This window comes from Myxocyprinus asiaticus, chromosome 17 (genome assembly GCF_019703515.2).
Source record: "Myxocyprinus asiaticus isolate MX2 ecotype Aquarium Trade chromosome 17, UBuf_Myxa_2, whole genome shotgun sequence".
NCBI classification, from domain to species: domain Eukaryota; kingdom Metazoa; phylum Chordata; class Actinopteri; order Cypriniformes; family Catostomidae; genus Myxocyprinus; species Myxocyprinus asiaticus.
The window spans coordinates 17,217,480-17,245,084 of record NC_059360.1 but is presented as its reverse complement, the minus strand read 5'-3'; the positions used below and the strand labels follow the sequence as shown (position 1 = coordinate 17,245,084).

Sequence of the window (27,605 nt, the reverse complement as noted above, 5' to 3'; positions counted from 1 at the left end):
GCCAAATACTGGCCAATGCCCTAGCCGATATATCGGTCTATCACTAGGCCTTCTTGAAACTAAGGCTAGGATATTTTTCTGCAATTAATACTTTACTGCTTAATGCATCAAAAAATGGAACGCAATTAATGCAGTATCCATTTTTTGCACTTCCTGAAACTTCACTAATGTTTTTACCCACTTCCAGTGGTGAAAATTGCCATATATATATTTATAGAAGGTACACGTTGACGCGAATGCAAATACTAGCACAGGAACTGTTTGTGTGGAGCAGTGCACGCTTATTCATTATGCGCAATGCATGTCCCGGGCATAATAAACGACGAGAGGATTTACTGTACGGAGAATGGAGATTTCACCCGCAAGTGGTGAGCCAGGTGTGGGAGAGATCAAGTAAGCTGCTGTATCTCTTCGCATCGCCTGAAAAAGCTCACTCACTGTCATCTGAACCAGTCTCAAAAGTGAAACCATGCAAGAGAGACTCAGCGTGTGCATGATAGACTTTAGCAAATTTATAATCTTTAGCAAATTAAACTTCAGCATTCAATTTGTATCTTTATGTATAGTGTATAATAATTCATTGGCAACGTACACTTAAGTTTATCTTGCCAATAAAGCTTGATATTGAATCTACCCATTTAATCCTGTAATTTAAAAAGTCCAATGGAAAACGGCAGAAGATTTAGCCAAACTTTCAATTACAGCATGTCCACTGATTTTATGGCATGTAAACATATACTTTTATCAAAGATTAATAGGTGTAGAAATGTGCCTTATTAACTCTTTACAAAAAAATTATAATAATATTTTAACATGTGCATGTTTAAATCATTTAAATAATGTCACGGTCCTGTCACTCTGTCACTCTGGGTTTTTTATCAGACAGGACCGTGGCATCATCGTCCCATGTCTGTCATGTGTTTTGTTGTCTGTCTTTGTGTGAGCGCACGGTTTAGGTTGTATTCCCTGCCGTGCGTTCTTCGGTCTGTCTTGTTTCATGTCGGGGGCACGGTGTCTGGATCCTGACCTCCTGTCTGGTTCAGTTTCGGTCTATGTTGGGATCTGGACACTCGTACTCCATGTTTCTCTGTTATTGACGTGGGTGCATCGCGCTTATGTCATCTTGGCAGCATGCACTGGTTTGTCTGTCTCTCGCGAACGCAGGTGCACCTTGCGTTGTGTGCCCGGGTTGCGAGCTGTCTTCATGCTGTGCTGAGGTTCAGTCACTTCGGTCTAAGGTGTCGGGTGTGTGTGTGGCCGAACTCTCACACAGATGTCCTGTCTTGTTTTTGTCACCTGTTGCGTGCATCACATGGCGTTTGCCTTGTAAAAGCATGTGGCTTTGTTTTGTTTCTTTATTGCCGTGTATCTCTCTCTTACGTCATACCCCACCTCCTTGTTTGCCCATTATTAGTTTATTAGTCACACCTGCCCTGTCTTGTTAACCTGTTTATTTCCCTCCCTATTTTAGTCTCCTCATTTTTGCTGTCCAGTGCCAGTTCGTCTTGTGTGCTTGTTTTCCAGTCGGTCAAGTTGGTTGGTCCTGTTTACTATTCCCATCCCTACCTCAGTCCGATCGGTCCTGTTTCTTGTTTCCCTTGGCCCAGCCTGGATTATATTTCCTTTGTTTTTTCCCCTTCAGGGTAGTTTATGTTTATTTTTCCCTCTTGTGAGAGTTTTATATTGGTTTTTGTTTTTATAAATAAATCCCCTTTTTAACTCTGCTTTTGGGTCCTGCCTCTGCATACCTTGACATTATGAATTGGCCCCAATGGCCCCAACACTGTCTGTTATTGACGTGGGTGCATCGCACTTATGTCATCTTGGCAGCATGCACTCGCATCAATAGTTTGTCTGTCTCTCGCGAACACGGGTGCGCCTCGCATCGCGTTGTGTGCCTGGGTCGTGAGCTGTTTTCATGTTGTGCTGAGGTTCGGTCCCTTTGGTCTAAGGTATCAGGTGTGTGTGTGGCCAAACTCTCACACAGGTGTCCTGTCTTGTTTTGGTCACCTGTTGCGTGCATCGCGTGGCGTTCATGCTATTCGGGTGTTTTGTTGTCTTTCGAGAGCATGTGGCTTTGTTTTGTTTCTGTATCAGCGCATGACTCTCTGTCTTACATCATACCCCGCCTCCTTGTTTGCCCATTATTCACACCTGCCCTATCTTGTTAACCTGTAATAATAATAATAATAATTATTATTATTATTATTATTATTAATGAAATACATAAAATAGATAGTCTAAATAGATGAATAGATTAATTAGTAAGCAAATAAAGTTATTTGTGTGGACTAGTTGGACAAGTTAGTAACAACAAAGTGGTGTCATGATTGATGCAGACAACTGTATAAATTAATATTAGAAAGAGAAGAAAAAAGTCATTAACTTGCTGCCGTGCATGAAAATCGTCCGTATATATTTGTCATCATCCTACATTTACATTTATTCATTTGCCAGACACTTTTATCCTCGTCTCCTCTTCCTCTCTGACACCCAAAGGCTCTCTTGCCAGCACTACAAGTTGTGTAGCACCACACATGCAGCATTACTTTCACCGTTATCACTTTTGGGAGTAAAGAACAGACCTTCACTTTATTGGTGAATGTCCATAAAGTGCATCTTCTAAACGTCTTCTTTTTTTGCGCCCCGCGATAACACGGAATAATATTCAATGAATGCTTGTAATTAGCAGGATCATACACAGGGCCTCCACTGACTTCACTGATCCTGGAAGCTTTTATATCGTGAGCAATTTGTGAAAACGAAATCTTATAAATGCACACCTGATTATGGAAGCAGATTGTGTAAAAGAAAAAGACCGTTCTGCATAAAATTGTTGTAAAAACAATATGTAAATATGCAGTTAATTAGTTTTTTAAAAAAAAACATTTTAGCCAGGTAAATTACAAATTGTGAAGTTATGCACAAATATAATGAAGTTACAATGATGAGCATCACTATACAGTCACATTTCAGCACTGTCACATGGACAGCGACTCTCTTAAGTAGCACTTTAAGCGCGTCCTCACACGTTCATGTTAAGTGCAGTTTTGGGAAACGCAAGTAAAATATACAGAGCGTTCGTAAAATTGCTCGTAGAAAACGCTCTTAAACGCTAAGATCAATCGTTTTTGGGAAATGCAGTCAATTCGCACGGGATTAAAATCAGGGAGAAACTCTGGTAATTATTACCTTTTCCCACGTCCCCATATAAAACTAAGTTCCAGCATCTACGATCCTCATAGGAACAGCAGAATATAAAGTAGATTAAAAGTGTCAATCCTCGTTAGCCTTTTCGCAAACTTCTGTGAACATTTCGGGAAATAACAGCCTACAGATGAGTTACAGATAATTAGAAAATCTAATTTACAAAATCAGTATTAAGGTCATTTTTCTCAAAAATAAATTTCTGAATACATAATGCATTTATTTAAATTTTTACTGAATAATTTACCAAAGCAAATAATTGCTAAATAAAAAGACAAGTTGTTTTTTTGTTTTTGTTTTTTTACTTCAAAACGGATTTGAAATGAATGGAAGATACACAGATTTGGGACACTGTTCATTTTGATAATTTGATTTTGCATCTAAAAAGAAATTTGCACATGAGGGTGGCCCTGAAACGCCCCTTTCCTCTGATTAGTCAACCTCTGTCGCCATCTGTTCTTCCTCAAGACCCTGAGACAAAATAACAGTTCACTACTGTCAAACTGTTCAGATGTAGGCCTATTTGTCTCAATTAATATTAAATTCATTACCATTTATTCTCCAAAACGTGCCATGTTTATTGCAACTGTGCTAACTCTTCCAACACAAAGAACACAAAGCTAACAGTAAACTGTTCACTGAATTCAGTCACTGATGAAGGGGCTTTGCCTTTGTGCCAGCGTGCTCGAGCATGCAACTCAGCATTGGGACAATCATTCCCACATGAAGCGAGTGATAATGGAAGGTTGCAGGGATGTTTTTTTGTGACAACCTAAAAATAACTTATAGAGAACGTTCTCTTACTGTTATTTTTAGGTTCTATTATTATAACCATAAACGAATGTTCTCAGAACGTTGAAGGAAAGTTTTTTTGACAATCTAAAAATAGCTTATAGAGAACGTTCTCTTATGGTTATTTTTAGGTTATATCATTATAACCATAAACGAATGTTCTCAGAACGTTGAAGGGAAGTTTTTGACAACCTAAAAATAACCTATAGAGAACGTTCTCTTATGGTTATTTTTAGGTTCTATTATTATAACCATAAACGAATGTTCTCAGAACGTTCTGGGAACCAAAACATGTCAGTTGGGAAGACATTTCATCAGAGCCCTTGAGATCAAATTAGCCTCGGTAATTGGGTTTCAAGGCCATGTCATGACTGAGCAACCAATGAAGCAACTAACACATAATGAAAGCAATTAATCTGTTAAACACATCTCAAGTCCTTTTGACATTAAAGAAAATCTAGTTGTCCTTTAATATATGTCATTTTAAAACAAGACATGAACTGAAATAGTCCTATTATGACTTTGAAATAAATTATGTAATTGCACAAGCAAAACACCTTCCAGTCCCAGCAACCCGGGCCCATATGTACCTTTACTAACACTATACTAATATACAGTCACTTCTTCATGCTTTTACTACAGCTAACCAGCTAACATTACAACTGTCTCTTCTATCGTGCCATAAGGAAAACACTATAAATAGAGCAAACGGGAGCGTTGTTTCTCAAATAAAAGCGCAGAACTTACTGCCCGGCGTTTATTTACCGTTTCTGAGCTCGTGTTTCACGGTAAACAGGTCAACTTCCCCAGACGAGCCCTCCATCGTAGACGGCATTACTCGCGTGATCGGAGCGTGCACTCTCTCCTCTGCTGGCGGCGCGAAAATAATGCAAAATACTCAAATAGAGCTAATCACAGCAGGATTAAATAAGTTGAGCTGTTGCTACAAAGCAACCTGTGGGAAGAAAATGTAAATGACAATATCTGCATTCTCGTAGGAAGGGCACCAGGGCTGTAAGGACTACTACAGCAGCGTACATATATTCACACGCCGAGCCTCTCTGAACACGCCCACTGAAGCTGCTGGGTGAAATACTTCTGTTTTATTGGACCGCCCGGCTGTCACTCAAGCACGGTGCACACCATACAGTACTATTTATTGTTTTTCCTGAACATGAAAATATGCATCATATGGTAACATCTAAATTAACTGTTTTAATTATACTAAAAAATATTATTTAACATCACTGAATCAACCTGACTACATTAGGTTACACCAATAAAACTAATTGCAGGTGGCCACATTTTACTGTGTATACTGTATATAGGAATATATATATAGAAATAATGAACCCACTTTAGATAAGGTGTCTTTAACTACTATGTACTTACTTAAGTATTTAATACAATGCACTTATTATGTACATACATGTTGTTACATTACTTACATTTGATGTATCTGCATTTAATTACATCTGTAGTTACACTGTTAACTTAACCCTAACCCAATACTTACCCTAAATCTAACCCTAATCTAAACCCTAATCCTAAACCTAAACCTACCCCAACCATTACACTAAACCTTAACCGCTTAACGGAGCGGGTAGAACAGGAGCATCACAATGGTGCCGTGACCCGGATGGGAGTGAGGTATAGGGGGGTGAGTGTAATGGTGGCCAGCTGATAGATAGCTGTGCAATGTATATAAACCTCACTCTCCTGACCTCAAGAGGTGCACTAGTGATTGACGGCAAGGGCTTTAGCCTCCTTGTTAGCGCACCTGCCTCCTATGCCAGAGACACCGGTTTGTGTCCCGTACAGAGCGGGTAGAACAGGAGTGTCACAATGGTACCGTGACCCGGATGGGAATTAGGTTTAGGGGGGTGAGTGTAACTGTGGCCAGCTAATAGATAGCTGTGCAATTTGTATAAACCTCACTCTCCTGACCTCAAGAGGTGCACTAGTGACTGACATTAGGGGCTGTAGCCTTTAGCCTCCCGTGCCAGAGATGCCGGTTCAAGTCCCATACGGAGCGGGTAGAACAGGAGCATCACATATACGGACATACTAAATGATTTTTCTTTTTTCAGCTCAAGACTAGAATGATTACATAACTTACATAACTCCTGGATTCTGAGAGGGTGGAACAGCTTGTTAATGTTGTAGTATTGTGGTAAATGTTGTAATAGTAATAAAAGTAAACTGTGGTAAAGGGCAAGTTTTCCTTTAGGTCAGAACACAATTATTGACCTTCAAGCACTATTTCCGCTCTATTGTGAGTTGGATTTATGACCTCAAAGTGTGCACTAGTTACACACATTCCAGTGGTTGGTAGAGGATGCCCTAGGCTCTTCGGCTGACAGGGAAAAAGAGCAGGTTTACGAAGTGGGTAGGGAAGCCTCAATTGGACAAGCAAAGACCTGTTATTCCTTACAATTAATTTCTAATACATTCCTGGTACACCTAGTACACTCACAGGACACTCCCAATGTACTCAGATCATATTTAATGTAAACTGCCCATACAGTTATAGATAGCTTGCCATGTAAATATTGCCCAGACAAAATGATTTAGAAGTTTACACAGAGCTTGGATAAGTTGTTGTAGGCAAACATATATACAAACAGACATAAAGGAGGCACACTTGGGGGAGGGAGCATGCACAGTGCACACTAGCAGAGTTTTTAGATTCATACACTTTACATTGCAGCTACAGTATTAGAAACAATGCTGCAGACACATTCCCTCTCATGGTATGCTAGCCTAATTTGAATTGCATATAAACAAAGTGTCTTAAGCCAACCATTATTCTTCATGTTTTCCTATGATGTGGTGTGGTCCTGTCTGTAAAGATAAACTGTTTTCCTGTTCCACAGAGTAACTATGGCAGTAATTGTCTCTATTTGTTTTGTTTACTACACGTTTAATTAAGTTGATCCTGGGGTTAGCTCACAATATAGTGCCGTCATAACATAGATGTAACCATATATTCAGGATTGGGGGGACCACATGTAATAGCCTAATTTAGGAATCAACCTTTGAAAAAACCCTTATCAGTCGAACACTAATTAGAATATTGATGTGTCCCCCTCTGTCTGTGGTGGTTATGGCCCTGCATCATAACACTTTAGAGAGAAAAGTAGGGACCAAAGTGTATTGTAGCCATACAGTTTAAAAAGTGGTAACCTTACCTTAAAGATATAGTTCACCCAAAAATAAAAAGTCTCTCATTGTTTACTCACCTTCATACCACCCCAGATGTGTATGACTTTGTCTTATGATGAACCCAAATGAAGATTTTTAGAAGAATTTCTCAGCTCTGTAAGTGAATGGTGGCCAGAACTTTGAAGGTCCAAAAAGCAGATAAAAGCAGCATTAAAGCATCTTCAGAAGTGATTTGATAGTTGTGGGTAAGAAAGATATCAATATTTAAGTCCCTTTGTACTATAAATATCCACTTTTATTCTCACCTTCACATCTGAAAGTCACATGTGGCACCTGTTTAGTTTCACTTTAACATCTGAAAGTGAAAGTGGAGATTTATAGAAAAAAAGAGAGAGAGAGACTTAAATATTCATTTTTTTCTTACCCACGTCTATCATATCACTTCTGAAGATATGGATTTAAACACTGGGGTCATATGGATTACTTTTATGCTGCTTTTATCTGCTTTTTGGACCTTTAGATTTCTGGCCACCATTCACTTGCATTGAAAAGAGCAACAGAGCTGAGATATTCTTCTAAAAATCTTAATTTGTGTTCTGCACAAGAAAGAAAGTCATGCACATCTGGGATGGCATGAAGGTGAGCAAATGATGTGAGAATTTTCATTTTTGGGTGAAATATTATTTTAAGGAGCTATTTCTACTTGATCTAACTCTTAAAATTAGTTTGTGTGTGTGTGTGTGTGTGTGTGTGTGTGTTTGTGTGCAACCTAATGTATTAAGGTTAATGCAGACGTATTAAATATGATATGTTTTAATTAAATCAAAGCAGTTAATGTATTTTAGATATTGCCATATGAAGCACATTTTTGTTTTCCATATGTTGAAGTACATTGCTCTGTGCACAAGCACGTTTACAGAACTGTTTTACAGACCAAATTAAAATCAGTATCTGCATATAGTTGTTATAAAACATACAGGTGCATCTCAATAAATTAGAATGTCATGGAAAAGTTCATTTATTTCAGTAATTCAACTCAAATTGTGAAACTCGTGTATTAAATAAATTCAGTGCACACAGACTGAAGTAGTTTAAGTCTTTGGTTCTTTTAATTGTGATTCGTTTAATTAAGTTGATCCTGGGGTTAGCTCACAATATAGTGCCGTCATGATTTTGGCTCACATTTAACAAAAACCCACCAATTCACTATCTCAACAAATTAGAATACATCATAAGACCAATAAAAAAAACATTTTTAGTGAATTGTTGGCCTTCTGGAAAGTATGTTCATTTACTGTATATGTACTCAATACTTGGTAGGGGCTCCTTTTGCTTTAATTACTGCCTCAATTTGGCGTGGCATGGAGGTGATCAGTTTGTGGCACTGCTGAGGTGGTATGGAAGCCCAGGGTTCTTTGACAGTGGCCTTCAGCTCATCTGCATTTTTTGGTCTCTTGTTTCTCATTTTCCTCTTGACAATACCCCATAGATTCTCTATGGGGTTCAGGTCTGGTGAGTTTGCTGGCCAGTCAAGCACACCAACACCATGGTCATTTAACCAACTTTTGGTGCTTTTGGCAGTGTGGGCAGGTGCCAAATCCTGCTGGAAAATGAAATCAGCATGTTTAAAAAGCTGGTCAGCAGAAGGAAGCATGAAGTGCTCCAAAATTTCTTGGTAAACGGGTGCAGTGACTTTGGTTTTCAAAAAACACAATGGACCAACACCAGCAGATGACATTGCACCCCAAATCATCACAGACTGTGGAAACTTAACACTGGACTTCAAGCAACTTGGGCTATGAGCTTCTCCACCCTTCCTCCAGACTCTAGGACCTTGGTTTCCAAATGAAATACAAAACTTGCTCTCATCTGAAAAGAGGACTTTGGACCACTGGGCAACAGTCCAGTTCTTCTTCTCCTTAGCCCAGGTAAGATGCCTCTGACGTTGTCTGTGGTTCAGGAGTGGCTTAACAAGAGGAATACGACAACTGTTGCCAAATTCCTTGACACGTCTGTGTGTGGTGGCTCTTGATGCCTTGACCCCAGCCTCAGTCCATTCCTTGTGAAGTTCACCCAAATTCTTGATTTTGCTTGACAATCATAAGGCTGCGATTCTCTCGGTTGGTTGTGCATCTTTTTCTTCCACACTTTTTCCTTCCACTCAACTTTCTGTTAACATGCTTGGTTACAGCACTCTGTGAACAGCCAGCTTCTTTGGCAATGAATGTTTGTGGCTTACCCTCCTTGTGAAGGGTGTCAATGATTGTCTTCTGGACAACTGTCAGATCAGCAGTCTTCCCCACGATTGTGTAGCCTAGTGAACCAAACTGAGAGACCATTTTGAAGGCTCAGGAAACCTTTGCAGGTGTTTTGAGATGATTAGCTGATTGGTATGTCACCATATTCTAATTTTTTGAGATAGTGAATTGATGGGTTTTTGTTAAATGTGAGCCAAACTCATCACAATTAAAAGAACCAAAGACTTAAACTACTTCAGTCTGTGTGCATTGAATTTATTTAATACACGAGTTTCACAATTTGAGTTGAATTACTGAAATAATGAACTTTTCCACGACATTCTAATTTATTGAGATGCACCTGTATATGCTCTTGAAAAAAATCAAATGGAAGGTACGATCACAAAAGTCCTGTGAACTTTTATTTTGAAGTACTGTCATAGACTTTGGTTTTGTTACGGTTCATGCTTTACTGCTCAGCCAATCCCGCTGCTGACTAGAGAAACGTCATAGGACAGAATGGCGGCTGTTTTGGAATCAGTACTGCACGGCAAAGTTGAGTTCAGCAAGGTCTTGCTCTAACTCAGAGGACAACATGTAAGAATTTACATTTTACTGTCATCGCACCACAAAGTATTTTCTGTCTAATGCTGTGATGTGTCACTGTCATTGCGTGACGGAGAGTGAGAATGCTGTTTTTGTAAAGCCACGTTAGCAACACTACACAAACACTACAAGTCACATTATTGGATATCTGCTCGTTTACAGTGTTGTTTGTGAGTTAGATTTAAGAGTTAAGTTTAGACAACTATTAAAACGACACAGAACCTCAAGTAATAAAGAAGAACACTGTCATAATCATTACTCAGTTCGTAAAGTTTCTTTTTGTTGTGCAAATTAAAATTACTTTGGTTACTTATTTGACATAGTATAATGTAATGATATAATTATGATTATTTTTTATAAAGATTGTGCGAATTTCGGTATGAATTTCTTTTTGTTGTGAAAATAAAAATACCGTGTTTTCGGGGTAAATGATAATATATGGAATTTTCATTATAAGATTTTGAATATCTTTAAGATTTGAAATTGAAATGTACTTATAAATTTGAAACCATCTAATGCAAGTATAAGAGTTTCATGCACCACTTGCATGTTTTATTTGTTAAAATCCACTATGCTAATTTTTACAGTTTATCACAACTAGTTTTGAATCATTAATTATTAAATCATCGCATGTTTTTAAGAACTTGGATGTTTGTTTTTGTCTTGGCAGGCTTGTGAAACCCAAGACCTCTCCGTAAAGGTTGGGATACAGGAATTTGGGATACTTTTACATTTTTTGCGGGACCAGAGCAGTCACACACTGACCCATGGCCCCACCATACCTGCCAAGACCCCCAGCACTTCCAGATCTGAGAGGAGAGGCAACAAATACACATCTGTCCAGGGTCTGCGGGGTGCCAGCCGTGTCCAGCTTTTCTCTCCTGCCCCATCTGTGTCCCCTGTGGCTGTGAGGAATGCGCAGGAGACCCCTTATACTGGTTCTCAGAGTGGTGTTGGTGCCCTGAGCAGCCCCTCGTTTAGCTCCGTCTGGAACCCTGCCACCTCGGAGCGGCGCTCCACCCAGCGTCACAGTCTTGGTGACTTCATGATGTCCCAGTCCCAGCCCAGCCCCTCTGCACAGCAGCACAAAGGTCGCAGGAGGAGTGGGGGGGTTTGGGGGGTGTGCACCCGGCAGACAGGTAGGGAGTCGTGGTGCTATGTCGGATGATGGAGGTCGCTGGGATGGAAGTGCCAGGAGGAGTAGAGGTATGGGGAGGGTTGAAGCAATGTCACCACTCACACAAGTGCAGCTCAACTTCAACAATTTAGAAGACTTTTCCTCCAGTGGGTGCTGCACAGGCTTCACCATTGTGAGTATCAATGCATTTTAGCTTTGCACAGGTTTTGAATATTCTAGTGTTGTGTTGTTATGTTAATGGTGTTTAGCTTGTTAGCTTGAGAAAATGAAGCAGTGTTTATTGACCACAGGCATGTCCAGGGTTCCTGTGGGTATGGAAAACCTGGAAAAATCATTGAAATTGAATAAAACATTTAATAAAATCTTAAGAAGTTGTGGAGTTTTGTAATGTACATTTTGTGAATGTAAAATTTTACATAAATTTTTATGCTTTGCAATCTCTGTTATTTTTTGTATTTTGTTATTATTTTTATCTCCTTTTCTCCCAATTTGGAATGCCCAATTTCCACCACTTAGTAGGTCCTCATGGTGGCACGGTTACTCACCTCAATCCGGGTGGCGGAGGACAAGTCTCAGTTGCCTCTGCTTCTGAGACAGTCAATCCGCGCATCTTATCACGTTAGGGTTAGGCTTATCACCGCGGAGGCTCATGCTACATTCCGCAATCCACTCACAACTCACCACGCGCCCCGTTGAGAGCGAGAACCACTAATCGCGACCACGAGGAGATTACCCCATGTGACTCAACCCTCCCTAGCAACCGGGCCAATTTAGTTGGTTAGCAGACCTGGTTGGAGTCACTCAGCACACCCTGGATTCGAACTCGCAACTTCAGGAGTGGTAGTCAGCGCCAATACTCGCTGAGCTACCCTGGCCCCCCAATCTCAGTTATTTTTAAGAATTCTTAAGCCCAAAGTGTACTTCGGTTTTGATGCGAACATTCAGGATCTGCGTACAGGTATAGGTTTATCTGCAGGCTGGAGATCTCCAAATGGGGGCAGAATCTCCAAAATAGGGTGGAGTTACTCTAAAAGGGGCATGGTTACTCAAAGGGGGTTGTGCCAACTCGAAAAGGGGGCATCACTTCCACACATGCTTAAGATTAGGGAAAGGGTTAGGTAAGGGTCTCCCTATGTCTTTGCTGGAAGTTTGGAGCTCCCGCCCCTTTTTGGAGATATGCCTGCAGCTATTTCCTTCTCAAAAAATTGAGAAGGGCCCGTCTGCGTCCTGTTAGACTACTACAAGGCACACCCACTAAAAGTTACACCCCCTTCAAATAACTGGCGAAATGCTGAAGTATTGCAACCAACAGTCACATTCATACACTGTGTTTGTTGTGTTTATTTGGAGTTCTGTAGCAACCCTACACCTATCCCCTACCCCTAAACCTAACACTAACCACAAAGATTAAAAATTTAATTGTGTGTGACTCCAGTCAAGCTTCCTAAGCAACCAATTGGCCCAGTTGCTAGGGTGGGCAGAGTCACGTTGGGTTAAGCTCCTCGTGGTCGCTATAATGTGGTTCTCGCTCTCGGTGGGGCACGTAGTGAGTTGTGCATGGATGCCGTGGAGAATAGCCTGAAGCCTCCGCATGCGCTACATCTCTGTGGTAACGCACTCAACAAGCCACGTGATAAGATGCGCGGATTGACGGTCTCAGATGCGGAGGCGACTGAGATTCGTCCTCCTCCACCTGGATTGAGGCGAGTCACTACGCCACCGCCTACGAGGACTTAGAGTGCATTGGGAATTGGGCATTCTAAATTGGGGAGAAAGGGCAGAAGAACATTTTTTTTTACATTTTGTAAAATTATTAAATGTACCGCAATGTAAAAGTTCTATTGAATACAATCAAATCACCATATCACTAGGTGGGAGGAACGTGGTGAAAATTAAAAGATGCTAAGCTAAAAGGCTAACTGGTTAGCTTGTGAGCTAACTGGAAAAAAACATAACAGAGAAATGTTCAATTTCATCATTTATATGTTCAGTTTAAAAATATGATATGTGACATGTAATTTAGAAGTTATTCTTTGTCATATTTACACAGTTAAGACAACATGAATCATACTGCAATTCCATTGGATGTTAAACGTTCTTTCAACCAACAGAATCGCTTTGTGATCCAAGGGGGCCGTTACTTGGAGTGGGCGTGTCTTGTAGTGGGTGTTCCTTGTTGTCTAGTGGGACGCAGACAGATAAACCCTTGGTAAAAAACAGGCAGCACTCGTTCAGTGCTCGAACGCTCTGCTGATGATGAAAAGGCTTTTTCCGTAATCACAAATGACTGGAAAAGTCACAGGAAATATTAAGAAAATGATTGGTCAAAAATGTGTGGGTAACTCTATCTCGGATACTTCCTGAACTGAGCCTAAATGGTTCTTTGAAAACGTGAAGCAAATGTAATGTGAAATACCAATTTAAACGTTCCTATTTTTTTCCCAGATGAACTAAACCTGCATGTCGAATTAACCCAACTCCAGTGAGTGCAGAGTGGCCAAACTCTAACCCCAAGAGCTGCTTCACATCCACCCCACTCAGCTTACCTGCCAGCCCCCATGTCATTCCAGAGAACTATGGAAGTCCCCACAATCTGCTGGAAGAGAGAGAGATACTCAGGAGAGAAAGGTATGTTGGGGCTGTGAAAATTTATTTTAACCCTCCATCCATATAGATATATATATTTGAGTAGTTTACAAATACCATTAACATTGACTTGCCCCCTCTCGTTTTCCCTAGGTCTAAACTTGCCCAGCAGACCAGCTCTCCACTAAAAGCCACTCCTACCATCTGCACCCCAACCAAAACAGTGCACAGACAGGGGTCGAATGTGACTCCTGACCCCCAAGCACCTTGCCCTGACCCTGACAAAGTCACACAAGCTGAAGAGCTGGACCTGTTAGCTGAACTGTATTGTACCTGCATTTCAGGTGAATGACCTGCAGAGGGTGCTGTATACAGCCAGATACATTCACTGCTAATCAAAGTTTGGAGTAAATCTTGGAAAGTGTGATTACATTTTTCGCTGATGGAAAAATAAATGTATTTCACATGAATATGATCCAAGACCCAGTTGGCCCAATACACCTCATTACTCATGATTACTCAATCAAACGTCAAATCAAAAGACTCACAAGAACATGTTGAGCAAAGACTAATTTACATAAGCAGATACAAGGCCGCACTTACCAATGTTTTCATTGATCATGGTAAAAATAATTGGGGGGGGGGGGGGGGTTGTACTTTCTTGTTTTGATTGAGGGGGTTACCTCCCTCGCATCCCCCCTGGAATCTACGCCCCTGAGCAAACATTAATATTGAGGCTTATGTTGTAATGAATGTAAATGCGTTTTGATTCTAGAGAATCTGGTTTCTTGTGTGTTCCCAGAGCTGTTCTTTGTGCTGCAGCTCTTGTCTTCTCGTGGTGTGTCTGTCTCTGAATCTGCTGATGGAATCATTGTGTGTGAAAACAGTCCAGGTGAGCTTTTTTTACGTTTTTTTAACTACTCTTACATATTACTATTACATATTAAAGAACAATAAAAATATATTTAAATGTTATTAATTTGGGGAGTTCAATAAGTAGTGAGTTTGAGACTTTCTGAGCAATTCTTTAAAAGAACTGTGCCCAGTTGCGTAAAGCACCTAAAATTTTTCCCTTAAGTGTAACACTTAAGGCGTTATTTCCCCTTAACTAAGGGAATGACTTGAGGGTGATGCATATAATCCCTTAGACGCTTCTCTTAGGTAAGGGAAATCGTTACGGGTTTTACTACAGTGAGACAGGTTTTTACCGTAATAAAATTGTACTGTTACCATGGACACGTTCATCAAGTCCCTACCACTGATCTATAATATATACATTTGAGCAATTTTAACACAAAGAATACTTTAACATTTTACTGTTTTTATTTTAATGTTTGTGACTAATAAAGTTTCTCACTATCATTATTGATGTGTAAGTTACTGTCCGACCTCTTCCGAATTAGTGCATAAACGGCATGGTCACGTGGCACCTGTTACTTTTCTCAGCGCTGTTCTGGATGCACCAGTTAAAGTCGTTTGTGATTACAGTAGATTACTGCATAAACATTTTTAAAACTCATTTTCTGGAGGTTACACGGGCAGATTTTCATTTGTTTCTTTCATCATGTTAGCGATTCCCCATAGTAATCCTTCACTTTTTTGTTATCGCTAAGATGGTCTAAAGAACTTTCCCCATCGTGAAAAATTAGCATTGGTATGCTGTACTCTTCAACTGGTTTTATAAACTTCGCCATTTCTCCAACAATTAAGGTGAAGTTTTACTACTTTTAAAGTTTGCTTAGGAAAATGGCAGTTAAGGGGCTTTAAGCAACACCATTAAATTTAAGGAAACTTTAGGGCAATCTTAAGAGAAAATTTCACTTAAGGTGCTTTATGCAACCGGGCACTGGCTCTTAAGAGTCATTTATTTGTGAATCAGACAACACTGGTCTCATTGTCTGTTTGTTTTGGTTTATGCATGCATCCAGTTGTGTTATTGCGCAGCACCGATATCTGATATGTCTCATTTAAAAAAATTCAATCATGTTCAAAACAGAATGCAAGCTCACAATTCTGTCAAAATGTACAGGAATGTCTCAATGTACATACATGGGCAAAAAGAGCCAAGACAAACAATAACAAAAAACTGGCACTAGCAATGCAGAAAGGATAGCTGCAGATTCTTGCCGTTTTTACAGAATCAATTTTTTTTTACGTCTTTTCTTATTCCTTCCTGAAACATACATATAACATAGACAATGACATAACTTACAGCAGACTATCCCAATTCAAATGAGCCCAAACACAACATAGTAGGAGATCTTAAAATATTCCTCAAAGAGTGTACATGGAAAGACGATGCACAAAAGGGAACATTGTGTGTGTGCGCGCACGCCCTTGTGTGTGTGCGCGCGCGTGTGTGTGTGCGTGTGTGCGTGCGCGCGCGCGCATGTCCGAGGACTTTGTGTGTGCAAACACACATCCACATATGTGCTCATCTAAAAGATTGGGGTGCTCCTGAACACTTAATATTTCTGTATTTTGTAGTCTAATCCATTAATTTCCAATGCCCGGTCACTTTAGACCGGGAACACCACAGGTGTAACAGAGTGAAATAAAACCAATAAAATTTTATGAAAATGATCTAAAAAAAAAATATTGTGTTCAGATGCTCTGTGTGAATGAAGCCATGCAATTTTATTCCAACTGGATGAAATAAACTACAGTTTATAGAAACAAAAAAAGTTAATTGGTCAGTTTTGGCCAGAACACAATATAAGGGTTAAAGGAATAGTTACCCAAAAATGTAAATTCTCTCATCATTTACTGGCCCTCATGCCATCCCAGATGTGTATGACTTTCTTCAGTTCAACACAAATGAAGATGTTAAGAGGAATATCTCAGCTCTGTAGATGCATACAATGCAAGTGAAGGGGGTCCAACATGCTCCAAAAGCACATAAAGGCAGCATCAAAGTAATCCATAAGACTCCAGTGGTTAAAATTATATCTTCAGGAGTGTTCCAATCGATTTTAGGCAAGAACAGACAAAAATGTAGCTTCTTTTTTTCTGTACATCTTTCTGTTGCAATCTGTAGGCACGATCATGATTTCAAGCTCAATTACACTTAGTGCTAGACGGCACTAGGAAGTGTTATCGAGCTTGAAATCGTGATCGCCAAGGAGACTGCTGATGTCAAGATTTACACCGATCAGTCACAACATTAAAACCACCTGCCTAATATCGCGTAGGTCCCCCTCGTGCCGCCAAAACAGCTCTGACCCATCGAGGCATGGACTCCACAAGACCTCTGAAGGTGTCCTGTGGTGTCTGGCACAAAGACGTTAGCAGCAAATACTTTAAGTCCTGTAAGTTGCAAGGTGGGGCCTCCATGGATTAGACTTGTTGGTCCAGCACATCCCATAGATGCTCAATCGGATTAAGATCTGGGGAATTTGGAGGCCAAGTCAACACCATGTTCCTCGAAACATTCCTGAACATTTTTTGCATTGTGGCAGGGCACATTATCCTTCTGAAAGAGGCCACTGCCATCAGGAAATACCGTTGCCATGAAGGGGTGTACATGGTCTGCAACAATCCTTAGGTAGGTGGTACGTGTCAAAGTAACATCCACATGAATGCCAGGACCCAAGGTTTCCCAGCAGATCATTGCCCAGAGCATCACACTGCCTCCGCCGGCCTGCCTTCTTCCCAAAGTGCATCTTGCTGCCATCTCTTCCCCATGTAAACTCCCGTGCCCATTGTAGGCGCTTTCAACGATGGACAGGGGTCAGCATGGGCACTCTGACTGGTCTGCGGCTACGCAGCCCCATACGCAGCAAGCTGCGATGCACTGTGTATTCTGACACCTTTCTATCATGGCCAGCATTAAGTTTTTCAGCAATTTGTGCTACAGTAGCTCTTCTGTGGGATCGGACCAGATGGGCTAGCCTTTGCTCCCCACGCGCATCAGTGAGCTTTGGGCGTCCATGACCCTGTCGCCGGTTCACCGGTTGTCCTTCCTTGGACCACTTTTGGTAGGTACTTACCACTGCATACTGGGAACACCTGCTTGGAGCAGACAGGTTAGGCCATCTAAAGTGACTGCAGCAGCGTCTGGCCCAGCCACAGCGAGTCAATGGTCCTTGCCCTTCTCCATCCTTCCCTGGGCATCAGGAGTTCTTCAAAGACTTCCGGTGGTGAGACCGTCTGCCTGAAGAGAACTGCTTGTTTCAAAGTAAAAGCTTTCATGATTTCTTCATGCATGCTCTAATTCCTGTTCTCTTTGTGCCAGCTAAACCAGCACCTGAAAGACAGTCTGTGTCAGTAGCTACTGAAGCTAGATGAGGTGTCCATTCTCAGTCCAGATGCCAGCCCAGCACGGGGAGAGGAGACAGGTGATGGAGGCATGGAGCAACAGGTTGCAGCAGAGAGCAAAATTATCCAAAGTAATCAGGGATTTTAAATGGGTTAAAACAACAAATTTTTTCTCTCTGTATCAGGACGAGAAGCAGCGTTTCTCTGCTGTGCTACTTCTCAGCTGTTGGCCAAGTTTCTGGGTTTCATCTCCTTCCTGCCTTACCAAACTTCTGAGGCTCCATCTAGAGACATTCGGGACACTGCAATCACTCTGCGTAGTAAGGTAAAGTAAACTTTGTTTGAAGGCAATAAATTATGTGCTTACAAGTCACAAATTTGACAAAAATTTGTTTCATGTGTTTGTTCTAAGAGTTCTCCAGTGCTAGATGTGTGCGGTGTTGAGGACTTTTGTGCACATGAGACATACTTTTTTGATGGTACCCTGGTTGGTGGATTTCCTGTCTATGCAGGACTACACTGGCGCATTTCTGCCTTGTTACAGGACCGCCCTGTGCCTGCTGCTCCACATTTACGAGTACGTTTATTGCACACTAGGGCTGGACTATATAGCTAAGAAATGTCAGTATTTTTCAGTTTTTTATAGATATTCAATATATGTTTTGAATTTATGTATTTGCTCAAAGATTTTTTTTTATTTGATTTAAAATACAGTAAAAAAAAAAAATCAAGTTAAAAATATTAAATGCAGGTTTCCACACTTTCAATACATGAACAGGGAAGAATGATATATTTTTGATTATATTTAATAATTTTTATGTACATGCATCAACATAACCATACATTGTAATAAACCATATTATACCAACATATATATTTTAACTAAACCCATACATCACCATTTCAAGCCATTTTATTGAATTGGACAGTTTAAAGAATTGTTTTTGTTGAAAAATTAATCGTTTTTCACAAATCCATTAGCATTTCTGTTACACATGATATTGGTTGATTTCATATCACCAACAAAATATTATTTGTTATAATATTTTATATTATTAATATATATTATATATTAAGAAAAATAATCTCTGTGTGCAATTGTGCTGTTTGTTTCTTTTTGTGTTTGTGTGCACGTTTGTTCTAGGAGGATTGTATTGGGTCGAGGAGGAGAGTTGTGTTACATGAACCAGCTGCTCATGGTGGCAGTGCTGGGCTAGCTTTTTTAGGTGAGAAGTCAATTAAGAAACAAACACTTCTAGACAAATAATAGGAGAAAAACATCCCAAATAATGTCTTTCTTGCATTCTGTCATTTCAGATCCCTATTTTCCCTGAAGATCTCTTCAGTTCAGATCTAAAGGAAGAAATTGGGGAACTAGAAAATAATGCAACCCTTCAGGGTCTGGTTAGTGGATCACCATGACAATTTATACAATTACCAGTAGGGTGTTCATGATTATGAAATTTGGCTGACAATTATTTTTCAAACATATAAATGCAATTATGATGATTAATTGTCTGTTTTTGGGCTTTCATGATTATGATAATTAATTGTAAATGTGCAATAGTAAAATATTTCTGTCCAAGTTATTTTAAGGCTCTCCGATTAAATCCACAAGCTCTTATTTCACATGAAGACAGACCTTTGAGATTTTGTTTTTCTTCATTTTATCATCTCCTTGAGTAATTGGGCGTGACACAGGGCTTCTCTGTGTCGCTGTGTGTCATCAACACTGTGTATAAACACAAAACAACAAATAACATTAGCAATTACAGGGCCAAGACCTAAAGCCATTCCCTAAGCACAATGCAAAGAACTCGGGCACAACAGAGTCCCAACATTTATACCAGCTGAAGTGGGTATCGAATCAGGGTTCACTAAACTGAATTTGAACTGAAGCCCAGAGCTCTAACCACTGCACCACAAAATCGACAAGTCTGACTGATGTCAAAGAGACATTCTATGTTGAGAGGATACAGCTATTTCTGAGAAAATAGTTACAGCACTTTTTTATTTTTTATTAATTGAAGCAGGAATTACACAATAAAGTACAGTCTGCATTGAAGTAAGCACAATATGAAGACTCAACAGAAGTACAAATTTGAAAACTACTCTTTCCTGGACTCTAACACACAACCTTTTGACCTGTATTCCAATGCGTTAACCACTGGGCCATTCAGTTGACACAACTCAAAAGTGCCAATGAGACATTGCAAGCTGAGAGCAGCAGGTTTTAAATAAAAATAAATAAATAAAACAATTCTGACCACTATGTGGTGCTGTCTCCAAACTGCTTAGGTACCCTCAGGACATGATGTCGAAGACCCCTGCCAATTTTCATTCAAATCGGACAAAACGTTTAAAATATACATTACTTTTTCATAAAATTCAAAATGGTGGAGAGGTTATATGGTCGATCGTTAAAATCCTCATGACCCAAGGAATCCAAAGACACCAAACTATGATAATTGTAGCACAAACGGTTCAGAATATACGCACAAAAGAAAATAATTTTTTACATGGTGGTGTCCCTAAGGAGTTTACCCTAGAGACCCCAAATTTGGTATGGGGGCTGTTCATGGCCACCCCTATCAGTGTGCCAAATGTAATCATTTTCCAATGTACGGTTCATAGGACAGCAATAGACTCCCTGCCAGAATAATAATAATAATACTAACGGATACAGTAGGGGCTTGGCCCCTAATAACAGTGTACATTTTTATGTATAAGTTCATAGTCAGATCTTCTGCTCTGCTTTATTTAACTTTTTATTTTATTAGATTTATTAACAATTTTCCTAAGTTAGGGATAAATCTAAAACTGTATATTTACTTTTCAGGACACCATCCCACTAGTTGACCAGCAGCTTCTTTACAGTTGCTGCCCTTATTTAGGTGAGAGCAAACTGTTCAGAAAAAGTTATATGCCTTAAAATTACACCTTTCACCATGCTTGGGTTGAAAAAGATTCTCAGTTGAGGGTGTTGGTGGAGGTCTCTCTTCTCCATTCTATTGACAGGGGAGTATCGTAAACTACTTGCTGCTTTTGTGGCTGGAAGCACATCCAAGAGTGGAGGCATCATTTGCAAGATCACCCCCACATCTGCAGAGCCGAGGGGACCATCCACCACTCGCTCACAGCAGAAATTACAGGTACACTGCCAGCAAAAGCCTTCCATTTGTTTATCCTTAGAAGAATTGAGAGCATTTTATCCATGTGTGTCTGTCCATGTTTTTCCATGTGTTTTAACGTAGGTGGATCTGGAACAGGCCTTCTTCCACAACCAGCCCCCCTCTCTCAGACGCACTGTGGAGTTTGTTGCTGAAAGAGTCGGCTCCAAGTGCGTCAAACACATCAAGTCAGTCACCAACAATTTCCTTGTTCTTTTTGGCTTTTTCTCCATGTTCGTTGATGTCAATCAATTTATATTTGCTGTTCATTATTTCATATTTTCCAAACTCTGTGTGTGGCAGCACTACACTTGTGTTGGAGCTCGTGCAGGCTGGAGAGAAAACTCTAAGAGAGAGTTTAGGTTTGCAGGGTGTTAACACGGCCAAGCTAAACAATTCTATATGTGTTCAGCTCTGTGATGCAGGCATGCAAGCTCTGGAGAGAGCCACCAGGTCAGCAGCTGTCCTCTCTCTCTTTTTGTTGCAACTTGCTTATACTGTATATGAATATTGTGATAATGGATGTGTTTTGGAATAGTTTTCCTGTAACACATCCTCTCATGATAGGTTCTGCAGTGAGAGTTCTTCTTCCTATGGAGACCTCTCCTGCTGTGAGTACTACAGTAAAACAGTCACTATTTATCAGTTAATCAGTCTATTGATTGTCCCTGTAGACAAACTGAGATATGCTTAAGTTAAGTTGTGATATAATTCATGTTTTGTGGTGTGGTTTATGTTCTGACCATGGCTGAGAGTATCACCACTCGTTTGGCCACAGAAAAGGCTTGCAACTGGCTGTCCTCCAACATCACAAGTAATGAAGCGCAATTTTAGTGACAGAGAAATTAAAAGTGCTCCATTGGGGCCTGGGTAGCTCAGTGTTAAAGACGCTGGCTACCACCCCTGGAGTTCGCTAGTTCGAATCCCAGGGCGTGCTGAGTGACTCCTGCCAGGTCTCCTAAGCAACCAAATTGGCCCGATTGCTAGGGAGGGTAGAGTCACATGGGGTAAGCTCCTCGTGATCACTATAATGTGGTTCGTTCTCGGTGGGGCGCGTGGTGAGTTGAGCATAGTTGCCGCGGTGGGTGGCGTGAAGCCTCCACACGCGCTGTGTCTCCATGGAAACACGCTCAACAAGCCACAAGATAAGATGCGTGGGTTGACGATCTCAGACGCAGAGGCAACTGTGATTCGTCCTCCGCCACCTGGACTGAGGCGAATCACTACGCGACCACGAGGACTTAAAAAAAAGCACATTGGGAATTGGGCATTCCAAATTGGGAGAAAAAGGGAAAAAATAAATAACAATTTGCTCCATTTAGTCTTCATATTTTCTGTCAAGTAGTATTTATAGTCAGGGTCTGAAATATTCTTGTTTGAATATCTCTCTCAGTGCTGCTAAAGAGGGAGTGGAAGAGTGCGTTTGAGAGGGTGATGAAGAGAGTACCCTCCTGCTCCAGTTTAGAAGCTGAAGAGGGCAAGGGATCGAGCAAAATTCAACAGGTGCAGGGGAGTGCCTCAGGGCTCAGTGCTGGGTCCTCTTGCCCTTCAGACTGCACCCATAAATTCCCACTAGGATCAGAAGTCATGATTGAAATTAAGGTGGTTATTGCTTATTGGGAATCATATTAGTAGCAAATATATGTTACAGCGAGCTCAGTCAACGCATTTTTTATATTTTGCGCTATATCTCACACTTATGTGAATGTAGAAATTTTGTCTGCATCCACATTTGACCTTATTTAATTTTTTATCAAACACCTGCAATTGTCATAACTGGGAGTAGGGCTGCACAATTAATCAAAATAAAATCACAATCACAATATGACCTTGTTCGATTATTAAACTGCACAGGGCTGCAATTTATTTAAATAAATAAATAAAGTATTTTTGCTTCAGAGTTTGTGCACTGTTCTGTCCTGTTATTACAGTGTTTTCAGTGATTAAAGTGTGGTTCTGTGCTTCACAACTCCATCTTGTGCTCAGATTAACAGATGTGCTCATAGTTCATTCTGTTTGCTCACATGCGCTGAGCGCGTCATTTTTAAAGCGCTCCAGATTCACTTTAATTTCACTTTTGCTTAATTCCAAATATGTTTGTTCGCTACAAGTTAATATTCAAATACAAATAATACACCCCATGGCACCTGGTATTTGTGGGCAGAGGAGGAGATGGTACATCAAGGAGCACATTATACAACTGTTGTGAATTCATCTGCACACAAACTCTTCATGCAGATTTCGCCAAAATAAAAAGCTGGACGGTTTAGAACTCATTGTTTTCACTGGACCGCATAGCAATGCCTCGTGCAAATTAAGACTGGTAGATCCAACTTTATATTTTGTGAATGTGACTTGTCAAGTCGCTGAAACTTGTATTTAATGTAGGTTTGCTCTATACTGCTGCAACATTTTTGTTGTGAGAATTAGGGTCAGAAATTAACTTTTCCTTTGTAAAACATATTGCCCCCTGAAATTGATTTCCAGGGGGATTTTTTTTTCCCTTTATAATGGCAATTTTTTTCTAACTATATGAAATGACTCTGTTATCCTTTTATGTCAGATATTGTACTTCAATTGAATCAATTCATTCAGTTTGAATAATGAGAATCAGCAGCAGCTAATATTTGTAGGGCAGGGTTTTTGCATTGACTTTACAATTTAATTTGATTCAATTAGTTTCCAATTTTGCACAGTAAAAGTGGTTAATTTTCTGTGTAAGTATTATTAGTAGTTTTATTTAACATTAGGGTTATGTAGCGCAGGAGCATGACACCAAACTGATGCAGAGCGAGAGAAGCGGAGTGCCCATCTGTGCAGGTCGATAGTGCGAGGATCCACTACTGACTAGGCAACATCTGCAAGATGGACGGCGCCCTACAAATAATGTTAAGCAAAAATTCAAATGAAGATTGCGATGCTTGTATTTGTAACTAATAATAAAAAACAAAAACAGGAACTCGTTACGGGGGACATTTTTGCCCCCTTATTTTGAATTACGCTGGCATTTTTGTCCATTTCAGTGGCATTTTTTTTTCTCCCCAATATGGAATGCCCAATTCCCAATGCACTCTAAGTCCTCATGGTGGCGTAGTGACTCGCCTCAATCCGGGTGGCGGAGAACGAATCTCAGTTGCCTCTGCGCCTGAGACCGTCAATCCGCACATCTTATCACGTGGCTTGTTGAGCGCGTGACCGCGGAGACGAAGCGCGTGTGGAGGCTTCACGCTATTCTCCACGGCATCCACGCACGACACACCACGCGCCCCACCGAGAGCGAGAACCACATTATAGCGACCACAAGGAGGTTAACCCAAGTGACTCTACCCTCCCTAGCAACCGGGCCAATTTGGTTGCTTAGGAGACCTGGCTGGAGTCACTCAGCATGCCCTGGATTCGAACTCACGACTCCAGGGGTGGTAGTCAGTGTCTTTACTCGCTGAGCTACCCAGGCCCCATTTCAGTGGCATTTTTGCCCAGAGCCCCCGCTAATTTGGGACCCTGGTAAGAATGTTCAATTAATAAGAAATTGCATTGCAAATGTAAGAAATAAAGTGTGTCTCTGATGTTTCAGGAGCTTCTGAGTATTGCTGTAGGACCCAGGTCTGATGAAGTCTTCACTGTACATCAGATTGAATCCCTACTGGACAAAGTGGGGCAGACACTTGGATGCAGAAAAGTATTCAAATCCCCACCACTCTTCTCCTCCTGTTACTGATAATTAACACATCAATAATCACATAAGCAATATACAGTATATACACCATTCTTTATTTGTGGTAGTTTTATGTTCTGCATGTTTTCTGTACTGTTTGTCTCTCTCAAACACTCTCTATTGTTTGGTCTTTTTCTAGTTGCTCTCTCCTGTAGTTGAGCAGATGCTGTTGCGTTGTACTGTCCAGCTGGCCTGCAAACTGGGTGAGAGAGCAATTAATGGAAAGTTGAGAACAGTCTAAAATCAATACTGGACATTTTTTATGTCTTATTTTGTCTGTTTGCGTGTTCAGTATCTGGAGAGCTGCCACTGGTGTCCTCAGCTGAGGGGAACAAGAGATCTGCTCTCCTGGAGAGGTTTCTGCTCCTGTGGGAACGGACTTCCTCTCCTTCTATACCTTTGCACCTCTTCCTCAGTGAACCCACTCTCACTGCCATTTTTAGGGCCATGGACAGTGAGGTAAACAGCTTCGATAACACTTACGTGGAAGAAGACTGCTGTTCTGCTGAACTGTTATATCATATCCAGTGTGTAGTTAATGCGTGTATGGTCGATATCTGGTTTTTGATAAGCAGTTGTATCATTTAATTTGATAGAGGTCTGACTACCTGCTCCTGATTAAACGGCTTATAGAGAGAGGTCTTCTGAGAGAGGAGGAAGTAGGCTCCTACTGGCCAAAGTTGTCAGCGTTATCTTGGCCAGAGGTAACTTATGCGTTTCCGATGTGTTAAAGCAATTAATACCGTTCCTGGTTTGCACCAGAGGTAGTATGTACTTTTTGCTAACCTGTACTAACCTAACCCATTTTAATATGTTTTTATTAGACTGTTTAACATTATTTGATATACATTAGTTAATAATATTTGAATATGATTATATTCATTGTTCAATTACTATTAAACTGATTAATAATATTTAACATTCATGAGCTTAGGGATGGCTTTTCTAATGAATATGAAGTCATGATGATGACTTCCTGGAGCAACCAGTAACAAACCCTAATTAATACTCATGAACCATGTCTTTTTTCACTGCCATTCAGCAAATCAGTTAGGACTATTTGGTGAACGTCACAACTTTTGAAGGTTTATGTACTTGGTTTTAAAGTGTCTCATTAATTATTTACTCTTAAGACTGTGGTTTATTCATTTGTATTGAGTTAACTTTTCTCTTTTTCTCTTGTAGGAGACTGTAGAGAAGTTTCAACAGCTCTCCCTGGCCACCTAGTTCCCATTGAATTCAGTGCCAAACCACAGGGATGTACTGCATGTCTCTCAATGGCCACTAGGGGGAAAAAGTAGCCTAAATTCCCAACTGTGGACATGAATCTCAGCCAACAGTACTGTACTAATAGGTAGTGAGTGATGCATATTTGAACCAAAAAAAAAAGTTACAAATCATATATATGATTTTTTTTTTTTTTATATTTTAAAGTCTGATTTATTGTTAGTGGCAAGATGAATATTTGCACATGCGTGGGGAAAAACCCCCACTAATCTGATAAGTCATTCATGGCAACTATCTTTAAAAAAAAAAAAGAAAAGAAAAAAAAAAAAAGAAATTTGAGTACATTTCAGTGAGACGTCACCAGTTCTTTCCACTCACAATGATTTCACTCTTTGTCATTTGCATCATGTTACTCTATTTGTTTCAAATGTTTGACTCGGCCAAGATCTTACCTAATATTTGATTGTTGCCTTTGCTGCTACTTGTTTGTTTTGTTGTTGGTTTGTGATTGTGTGTGCATCTCTTAGATTGTGTTTCCTATTGTCTATATTTATATATGTATAGGCTGTTTAAAAGCATCTGATTTGCACTCGTATAGACTGTTCATGTTGGACAGTGTTATTATCAGTTCATTTTAAACTGCTCTATCCAATGTTATAAAATTTACTTTTGTGAATATGCGTATCTTTCATGGTTTGATTAAGTTTTTGGTTGAGTTTGAGCAGAGTATGGCAAGAGGTCCAGTCTTCCTAAAAGATTTTGAGGGTGGCTACATTGAAACAAAATACTCATTCTTCTACTGTATCTTGATATTATATCGGCCTTCGAAAGCAAACAGAGAACGTAAATGATTTTTTAATCATGTAATATTATTAATAATTATAGAAATAGTTAGGGTAGGGCCATCACATTGACAAAGTGTAAAATAAACTGCCATTTGAAGACCAGAGACCAACATCAAATTCCTCTATTATATTCAGACTTAAGCTTGTCAAAGACAAACGCATGAGCCTCAACACTTTACATGCAAATCACAATGATGATGGCAATTATCAAACACATTATGTAAAAAGATAAGCTTTGAATTATTGCTACATGACAAATAATTGAAAGTGAAAAGCAAATAGTAATAGCAAATAGTAATAGCAAATAGTAAAAAAAAAAAATGAAAAGAAAGTAACACTGAAATTTGCATAATTTGTTCATGCTGCAATGTATGCTGGGAATTCAAATACGTGAGCGTGATGTGTGTAATTCTCTTATATTTTTTATTTCATCTGAAGAGTTTTTCTAGAACAGAATAATAGAAGTCTGAAAGAAGTTCAATAACTTAGCCAAATATAACATATATTTTCTAATTACATGGGACCTTAATGAAGCAGAGACTGGTCTTTAAAGGACTATTCTGGATTCAATACAAGTTAAGGTCAATCAACAGCATCTGTGGCATAATATTGACTACCACAAACATTTATTTTGACTTGTCCCTATTTTCTTAAAAAAAA

General features: G+C 40.0%; 1 protein-coding gene and 1 pseudogene across 1 annotated transcript in view; one reads left to right on the top strand and one right to left on the bottom strand.

Moving 5' to 3' along the window:
- Positions 1–5,041, bottom strand: part of LOC127454845 (ribosomal protein S6 kinase alpha-5-like) — a 39,802-nt gene extending 34,761 nt beyond the window's left edge. The window contains exon 1 of the mRNA XM_051722306.1: positions 4,765–5,041. Within this exon, the coding sequence (XP_051578266.1) occupies positions 4,765–4,834 (70 nt within the window). The 5' untranslated portion in view covers positions 4,835–5,041. The remainder of the gene's footprint in view (positions 1–4,764) is intronic.
- Positions 5,042–9,920: 4,879 nt separating this feature from the next.
- Positions 9,921–26,776, top strand: LOC127454937 (codanin-1-like; annotated as a pseudogene).
- The last annotated feature ends 829 nt before the right edge of the window (positions 26,777–27,605 follow it).